The sequence below is a fragment of the Penaeus japonicus genome, unplaced genomic scaffold (assembly GCF_977035675.1).
Source record: "Penaeus japonicus unplaced genomic scaffold, GWHDUDI00000001_assembly GWHDUDI00000031, whole genome shotgun sequence".
NCBI classification, from domain to species: Eukaryota; Metazoa; Arthropoda; class Malacostraca; order Decapoda; family Penaeidae; genus Penaeus; species Penaeus japonicus.
The window spans coordinates 17,572,061-17,582,060 of NW_028234433.1; the positions used below are offsets into that span (position 1 = coordinate 17,572,061).

The 10,000-nt window shown below is 40.1% G+C and overlaps 1 protein-coding gene across 2 annotated transcripts in view; it reads left to right on the top strand.

Moving 5' to 3' along the window:
• Nucleotides 1-10,000, top strand: part of CDase (neutral ceramidase) — a 63,539-nt gene that overhangs the window by 47,680 nt on the left and 5,859 nt on the right. For both annotated transcript variants that reach the window (XM_086555802.1, XM_043035271.2), the window contains exons 4-8: nucleotides 5,998-6,174; nucleotides 6,734-6,929; nucleotides 8,538-8,668; nucleotides 9,221-9,430; nucleotides 9,701-9,808. In XM_086555802.1, the coding sequence (XP_086411928.1) occupies nucleotides 5,998-6,174; nucleotides 6,734-6,929; nucleotides 8,538-8,668; nucleotides 9,221-9,430; nucleotides 9,701-9,808 (822 nt within the window). The remainder of the gene's footprint in view (nucleotides 1-5,997; nucleotides 6,175-6,733; nucleotides 6,930-8,537; nucleotides 8,669-9,220; nucleotides 9,431-9,700; nucleotides 9,809-10,000) is intronic.

Genomic DNA, 10,000 nt, shown 5'->3' on the forward strand with positions numbered 1-10,000 from the left:
TATATATATATATATATATATATATATATATAGATAGATAGATAGATAGATAGATAGATAGATAGATAGATATAGGCCTATTAGAATTAATGATCCTAATGATAATAACACCCTGACGTCAAAGCCTTCTTCTGGGTGTTGCCATGGAACAAGACAAGACGATGTAATTTTTGTTCTTTGTCTTTCGCTACGGAAGGGGCGGGAGGTGGTTGCGCTAATGATGATGATGGTGATAATGCTGATGGTGATGATGGTGATGATGACGATGGTTATGAGGATGACACTGCTGATGGTGATGATGACGATGGTTATGAGGATAATAATGATGGAAATTATGATTGTGACGATGATGATGGTGATGATTATGTTAATGATGATGATGGTGACACTGCTGATGGTGATGATAACGATGGTTATGAGGATAATAATGATGGAAATTATGATTGTGATGATGATGATGGTGATGATTATGTTAATGATGATGATGGTGACACTGCTGATGGTGATGATGACGATGGTTATAAGGATAATGATGATGGAAATGATGATTGTGATGATGGTGATTATAATGTTAATGATGATAAGGATTATGGTGATAAAGATGGAAATGATGCTGACGATGATAACGATGATGATGATCATGAGGATAACAATGATAATGATAGTAATGATGATGACATGATAATGATGATAGTGATGATGATTGATAATGGCGATAATTATTATTATAATATTTGTAGTCATTATAATTATTATTAACATCACGATTATCAGTATTATCATTATGATTATTATTATCATTATGATTATCATCCTTATTATAATCATAATAGTGATGATGATAATGATAATAACAACAACAACCATAACAACGACAATCATGATACTCATAAAAATAATCACGATAATGATAGTAATAATAGTGATAATAACTCTCCAGAAATAAAACCAAGTATACTCCTCATTTACTCCCTGTTTATTTTCTCTTTTTTCCCTTTTCATTTACTCCCTGTTTATTTTCTCTTTTTTCTTTTCATTTACACTCTGTTTATGTTCTCTTGTTTTTCCTTTTCATTTACTCCCTGTTTATTTTCTCTTTTTTTTCCTTTTCATTTACTCCCTGTTTATTTTCTCTCTTTTTCCTTTTCATTTACTCCCTGTTTATTTTCTCTTTTTGTCCTCTTCATTTACTCCGTTTATTTTCTTTTTTTTCTCCTTTTCATTTACTCCCTGTTTATGTTCTCTTGTTTTTCTTTTTCCTTTACTCCTTGTTTATTTTCTCTTTTTTCTTTTCATTTCCTCCCTGTTTATTTTCTCTTTTTTCCCTTTCATTTACTCCCTGTCTATTTTCTTTCTTTTTTTTCCTTTTCCTTTACTCCCTGTTTATTTTCTTTTTTTTTTCTTTTCCTTTACTCCCTGTTTATTTTCTCTCTTTTTTTCTTTTCCTTTACTCCCTGTTTATTTTCTCTCTTTTTTTCCTTTCCATTTACTCCCTGTTTATATTATTTTTTTCCCTTTTTTTCTCCCCTCTTATTACTCGGTCTTCGCTCCTCGGTACAGAAAAGGGACTTGGCTCGTCACACAATAGAGAAACCCACGTAATGACGTGAATCTTGATGACGGATTGGTATGTGGTAACTGTTCATGAAACGTCCTTAGGAGGGCCGTGGCCACTGGCTTTGTGGATACGCATCTTGGGTCTTGTGATTTTTTTTTTTTTTTTTTTTTTTTTGAGTGAGGGAAGATGGTAGAGAGAGGGGGGAGGGAAGGGGGTAAGGAGGGAGGAGGGAAGGGGGGAGGGAGGGAGAGAGGGAAGGAGGGAGGGGGAGAGAGGGAGGGAGGGAGGGAGGGAGAGAGAGAGAGAGAGGAAGAGGTAGATAGATAGATAAATAGAGAGAGAGAGAGAGGTAGATAGATAGATAAATAAGGAGAGAGAGGAGGGAAGTTAGACAGATAGAGAGAAAGAGAGAGAAAAAAACTGATACATTGTAAATTTTCACCAAAATCACATAGAGATGCTGCTACCGTTTACAGAATACGAGATGTAGACTGCACATTCATTGCATTCAACGGCAGCCAATGAATAAACATTTACACTTCATTTGAATATAAATGTACAAGCAGAAACGCGAACAGCTTGCATCCATTAACAAATAGGTGGAGGGTGCAGGCATGTTGCTCCTAGATGAAGGGAGGAGGGGCAGTTGCAATCACTCTTATGGGTTACAGGTGTAGTCAGGTGCGATCAGGTGACTAGTAGGAGCTTGGGCTAGGTCAGCTGAGAGAGAGAGAGAGAGAGAGAGAGAGAGAGAGAGAGAGAGAAAGAAAGATAGATAGATAGATAGAGAGATAGAGAGAGAGAGAGAGAGAGAGAGAGAGATAGATAGATAGATAGAGAGATAGAGAGAGAGAGAGAGAGAAAGATAGATAGATAGATAGATAGATAGATAGATAGATAGAGAGAGAGAGAGAGAGAAAGATAGATACATAGATAGATAGATAGAGAGAGAGAGAGATTTGATTTTGATTATGAAAAGTGAGAGAGAGTGTGAGATAGAGATGGGGGGCAGAGAGAGAGAGAGAGAGAGAGAGAGAGAGAGAGAAAGATTTAAGTGGATAAACAGTAAATACTTATTTAGTGCATAAATACAGCATCCATTTTTATCTCATTTCAATACTGCAGACTAGAAAAAGATATAGGGGAATTGATTATTATCTCCCTCCTTATCTATTTATCACATCATATGTTGTCAGCAAGCACAATAGGTAGTTTCGCAAATTACCTTTTAGATTTTCCCTCCTTTATTCTTGTGATACTTTGCAAACAAAGAGCAAAATTTCAATAATTGAGGGCATTAAATTCCTTTTCTCCCTATAACCCGTGCGTTTATCTACAATCTTTATTTCGTTTATTCCTTTTTCTTACAGTTGGATTTAGTCAAAACCTGAAGAAAAAAAACAATAACACTCCACTTTATGATTCAAGTTAACGATACGCGAACCTAATAACCTTGGAGAGCGAAAGTATCCGACACAGTTTCGTGAATTGGTTTCGTTAAGGACTTCCTGTGTCATTATCGCTCTTTTTTGCTTGTGTTTTCCTCCTTTTCTCTACTTCGAGATATTGGGGAGTCTGCATTCGAAAGCAGAGAACGATAGGGGGAAAAGAGAGAGCAAATTATCACAGAAATGATATATATGTAAATATACATATATTTATATATATATATATATATATATATATATTTATATATATATATTTATATTTATATATATATGTACACACACACACACACACACACACACACACACACACACACACACACACACACACACACACACACACACACACACACACACACACAAAACACACGCACACACACACACATATATATGTATATATATATATATATATATATATATGTTTGTATGTGTATACATACGTATATACTATACGGAACTTCAATCTATTCATCTACACTTGCATAAGTAGTCATTGTACGACATACATATGCACGGAAACACTCACGCACAGGTATGGTTTATAGCCGTATACAAGCATATATATACACACACACACACACACAACGGTGAATCGTCCACGCTCTTTCCTATTAATCCACGACACGCCTCGCCGAGCCTGTCCAGCAGAAGTGTTCAACTCAAGTATCGTAAGAATCGCAGAGTTGCGGAAACCAGTGAGCTCTCCTACCGGCCCCCGCCAGAGCCTGCGTGCTGGGAAGGAAGAGCTCAGCTCATCTTGAGCGAACGGGGGAATCGCGAAGGGTAATGACTTCCGGGTGTTCGGCAGCGGCGGTGGTCTGGTTCTGTCGGAACATTCTTCACGTGAAAATGGGAGTGTTTGTTCGATACCTGATGTTTTTAGTCTGTTTTTATTTGGAGTATGATTTTTTTTATGTGTGTGTTTGGTGTCTTAATTAATAATATAATGTCGTGTGGAATTGGTGTATTTAAGTAAGGGAAGTGATTTATTCGTTTTGTTGTCCGGTTCCTCTCCTTCGTTGTTACTATGTGTGAAGGCCGTATCAGTCCGCCCCCCAATATCACCGCCTAGGAACTACTATCATGTATTTCCTGTTCCTGTTCTTTGCCGCTTTCGACTCGTTATCAAGCATGTCCTACCATATCGCTCTTAATCCTTTGATAAATTGCCAGCCACTCTTCATATGCCAAGCGATTCAACACACCTATATGCAATACGGCAAGACGTACCGGATTTCGTCCCACTCACCAACCATTGCAATCACACAGCTCGACGTATTGCCACACTTGCCAAGCCATCTCTGTCCAATTCCGTGAAACTCAAGATATATCATTACCCTTTGACGGTGACGATCGCACGAGAGGAGCTCCTTTATTCCCATCAGTTGCTGAACTGTGAGCGTGTGCGTGTGCGTGTGCGTGTGCGTGTCTGTTACGGGAGGGTGGTCGTGTGGGAAATAGGGGAGTGGGATGCAGCGCAGGAGAAAGAGAGTGGTCGTTCTTTTCTGGTACAACGGCCGGACGACCCCCTGGTGGATTTAGCAGGAAGGGTTTCTACCTCATATTGAGGAGTGAATTTGAGGGGTGATTTGTATTTCTTTTACTGAATAATCAGTTTTAAAAAGGGGTATTTGATTTGTTGATTTGATTACTTTGAAGTTCAAGGGACATTCTTGGTGTTGATCTGTAACTTTGATTTTTTGAATTTCAATGAATTAATTTCCTTTATTTTTGACTGATGAGTTTGAAGGACACAGTTCTTTTTTAAGGAATAATGAATTCGAAGGACCATATTCTATCATTGTTAATTAAAGAATTTGAAAGGAGTGATAACTTCTTTAAAAACAAACAAAAGGATGTCTATTACAAATTGATGCGTTCGATTTAAAATGTCTCTATTAATGAAATTACTTTTATATTATCATCTTCCTTCCTCAATGTGTTCCATGACCTTGACTTTTTCTTATTATCATCGCCAGTGTTTTGCTGTAATGGCGGTCATTATCATTAGGTTATTATAGATAATAGCATTGCCTATTATTTATAATTTTTGAATTTAACTTTGTTTGAGATTATAATTTTTGTTTACTTTTGTATGAATTGGGGGAAATTCATGATAGATAAGAACAAAAAATGTGTTTCTCAAAAATCAAGGTTGATTAATCAGGTATGATAATTAGTGACAAAAACATTATTTTTCAATTAATTTACATATTTCGCTATACACATATATATGTATATATATACTTATACATACGTACACACAAACACACACACACACACACACACACACACACACACACATATATATATATATATATATATATATATTTATATATATGTATATATATGTATATATATATTTATATATATGTATGTATATGTATATATATATATGTATATATATATTTATATATATATATATATAGATATATATATGGCATAAATGATATGATAAAAGATGATGATAATGATGACGATGGTGATGATGCCGTTGCCAATGAAAATAATGATGGTGAGGATATTGATCGTGATTATGGTGTTCATAATACCAACAACAACAGTAAAAAAAATATTTAGTAAGGAAATTCATACTTTCTAAAAATATTTTCGCTCTTCAAGTTACGAGCTAAAGAGTGAATAACCTCATATTAGTTACACACAAATACAGACACACACCAGCCTTCACTTTGAATAAAAAAGAAAAGAAAAAAAAAACAACAAAAGTAAAGAAACGGGGACACGGGTTTTAGTCAAGGTCATTTTAAACAGGGAACGAAACTTTTCTTATTATTTCAAGATTTTTGTCTTTTTCTTTCGTTTGATAAGAGAATTCCTACTTATTCTTATCCAAAAAAAGAATCTCCTAATAAAAACGCCACACGACCAAGATTAACAAGAGAAAATTATAGCCAAGTTAGAGAATTTTAATTATTGGTCGATCTGCGAAACTCATGTTTAAAATACTATTTAATTTTTCCCTCCACAACATAGGTGATAGAGCGGCTCCAGGCACAATACGGGAACATGTACGGACATGACAACGTGATGCTGAGCGGTACACACACGCACTCGGGTCCTGCAGGATATCTCCAGTACCTGCTCTTTGATATCACGTCCATGGGCTTCATTCAAGAGACTCTGGACGCCATGGTGGAGGGCATCTATCAGGTAAGAGGGCTGTCTGGTAGGATTCTTGCTGTTCGTTACAGCATGGGTAGTGTTGATTTTGTGTCTATTGGTATCTTTAAGTATGATGGAAGAATAAGTATTATCAAAGCATTTGTATATATTTTGTCGAGATATTCTGTCTCTCTTTTTCTCTCTGTACGGATATTTGTCTTTGATTTTTCTTTCTTTACACTTTATCTCTCTTTTTTTCAATTTTTCTCTCTTTCTCTGTGCCTGTCGCATCCTTCCCCCTACTCTCTTTCTCTTTCTTTCTTTCTTCTCTCTCTCTCTCTCTCTCACTTCTCCACCTCAACCTCCCAACCTTCCTTCCTTTAAGCCTTAAGTCCTATCCATTTATACACCTCTTTATCTCTAATGCACATTCATAATAAGGACACCACACCCAATCAACAGAATAAAATCCAACCAAATCAAAACCGAAACCCAACACCGATATTCCACGCAGGACCAGTTAGTTAGCACGCCGCTGACTCCTTTCTAACCTGAAACTCTTCCTCAAACAACCAAATAAAAACCAAGCCCTTTTTTCCCCCTCCAGAGCATCGCGATGGCACACCACAGCATGGTGCCCGGCCACGTCTACGTCACGAGCGGCGACCTCCTCGAGACCTCCATCAACCGCTCACCTACAGGATACCTTAACAACCCGGAGGACGAGAGAGCCAAGTACGAGCACGACACGGATAAGACTATGACGTTGCTGAGGCTGGTTGCGGAGGACGGGACCGATTTGGGTAGGTAGAAGGGAAGGAAGGAGGAGGAGGAGGAGCAGGAGGAGGAGGAGGAGGAGGAGGAGGCGGGAGGAGAGGGAGGAGGAGGGGAGAGGGGGTAGGAGAAGAGGAGGAGGCGGGGAGGGAGAGGGGGAAGGGAAGGTGGAGGAGGAAGATGTGTTGGAGGGGGGGAGAAAGAGGGGGAGGAGAAGGGGAGGTGGAGGAGGAGGAGAGGGAGGGGGAGGGAGAGGTAGAAGGAGGGAGGAGGGGGAGGAAGAAGGAGGGAGAGGGAGGAGGAGGAGGAGAAGGAGGAGGAGGAGGAGGTAGATGGAAGAGGTGGTGGAGGGAGAAGGAGGAGGAGGGAAAAGGAGGAAGAGGAGGAGGAGATGGGGGAGAGAGAGGGGGAGGTGGAGGAGGAGGAGATGGGAGAGGGAGAGGGAGATGGGGAGGTGGAGGAGGAGGATGTGGTGGGGGAGAAGTGAGGAGGGGGAGGTAGAAGGAGGAGGAGGGAAAAGGAGGAAGAGGAGGAGGTGATGGGAGAGGGAGAGGGGGTAGGGGAGGTGGAGGAGGAGGATGTGGTGGAGGGGGAGTTGGAGTAGGGGGTGGATGAGGAGGAAGAAGGAGGAGGTTGTGGAGGGAGAAGGAGGTGGAGGTGGCGAAAGTGGAAGAAGAGGGAGGAGGTGGTGGAGGTGGAGGAGTAGGTGGTGGAGGTGGAAGAGGAGTAGAGATGGAGTTAGGAATGGAGGTGGAGGTTGAGTAAGAGCAGGAGAAGGCGGAAGAAGAGAAGGAAGAGAAAGAGGAGGAGGAGGGGTAGGAGAAGGAGGAAGAAAGAAAAAAATGTATAGAAATATATGAATAAATGCTGGTGGAAGACCCATATAGTCAGAGAAACTCTTCCTAGCTCATCACACGAAATCACAAGGGGAAAAGTCCCTGAAGAAGCACAGCGTCACGACACAATAGACTGAAAATTCACGGGGAACCGATGACCCAGCTTGGGAATCGATTGGGACGAGCTGGGAGGAGAGATCTTATACTGACGGAGGCGGAACACGAGCTGTCAGTGAGCCAGCTTGAGCCGAGGCCTTGGCTAAGCGCTGGGCTTCCACCAATGGACGTCTGCCTCCTGACACCTAACAACGGACTGTCCACACGCTTGTCGGATCGTCTTGCTTTGGCCAGCGACCACATGGCGGTCCACGTGCGTACCACATGCCGACAGGAATAATATATTTACATTCTGTTGAGGAATAGATACACTATCCTCTTATCATTCCTATTCTTCGACTAACTATACGATAATCAGACTGTTGCCAAATAGCGGAGGCTAAAAACTTCCCGCAAATAAGGAAGTGAAAGTAGAAGTGACTAACCGATCTGCTTCAAGAAGTAACTATAGAGACATGCGAACATGCTCATGGTGATCTTGACGTCAATTATCCATATTGTGTCACAATCTTGTATTTGATATTGCTTTCTATCTTGTATTTGATATTGCTTTCTAAGTAACTCGTGCGCGTTACTAAAAAAAATCACATGCACGACTTTCTACGATAGTTATAAAAATTATATTTCTGCATCATTATCACAACCAAAACTATCGCCTCTCACAGTGATTTTTCACTATCGCAGGTATGGTGAACTGGTATGCGGTGCACCCGACATCCATGAACAATACCAACAAGCTGGTATCCGGCGACAACAAGGGCTATGCCTCCCAGCTGTTCGAGAAGGCCATGAACCCTGGAGCCTTGCCTGGCCAGGTAAGGTGTCGGCAGAGGCTGAACTGGTTTCCGATATCCAGTGTGCGCGGCTCCAGACAAGGCAGGATTGTGAAACGGGGGAGATGTGTGTTCCCCAAAAACTTGTCGTGTGTGTAGATATGCATATGATGTCCATGTATATCTTGTACACACACATTTACACTCGTACTAACACTCACACTCACACTCACACTCACACTCTCACACTCACACTCACACTCTCACACTCATACTCACACTCAAACTCAAACTCTGACACTCACACTCACACTCACACTCACACTCACACTCTCACACACACACACAGTACTATGTATCTTATGTATATAAGGGTTCCTGTCATTTTATCATTGTGAATATATGTATGTACATATAAATGAATATATACAAGTATATAGTCATTTAATACAAACATTTTGCATGCGAGTTTATTCATTCACATATTTTTTCTAAATAATCACCAAACAACCTAAAACCCCTTATTCATCCGATACCCATTACAACCCCCTCCCCCCCCACGCCCACTGCCAATCGTCCCACTGCATCTCGCAGGGGAAGTTCGTGGCGGCGTTCGCGCAATCGAACTGCGGCGACGTCAGCCCCAACACGAGGGGTCCGCGGTGCATCGACACGGGTCTGCCTTGCGAACTCTCGTCGTCCACGTGTAACGGCCGCGTTCAGAACTGCATCGCCTCCGGGCCGGGCAAGAACATGATGGACAGCACGAGAATCATTGGCCAGAATCAGTTCCAGAAGGCGTGGGTGAGTCTTTTTTTTATTCTATTTTATTATTATTTTTTTATTATTTTTTTTTTTTTTTTTAGGGTTGATGATTCAGTTAGTGAGTGGTATTTTAGGCTCGATGAGGATGATAGAGATTCTATTGGTTGTATGGTAAAAAAAAGAGGAATTATTATTAGACATTATTCAGATATATTTAGATATATGTGTATTATCCGTAATAATCTGCCCGGTTGTTTGATATAGGAACAGAAAGTAGTTCTATGGAGTAAAACATTTTTCTTTTTCTAGGATTTGTACCACGATGCTGCTGCCGTCAAGGTGTCGGGACCTGTACAGTTCGCGCAGCAGTTCGTTGACATGGCCAACTACACCGTGCATTACGATGATGGCTCTACGGTAATATCTCCTATTTATACCAGAGTAAAAACAACAAAGTAGTGAATGAAGATAAACAGGTTTATTTTCCCTCATATGAAAGCGCAATATAAAATAAATAAGCATAGTTTTCTTTTTCCTTGAATGAAAAACACAACATAAAATAGATACAGTTTTACTTTTTCCTTGATTTATTTATTTCTACAATATCAT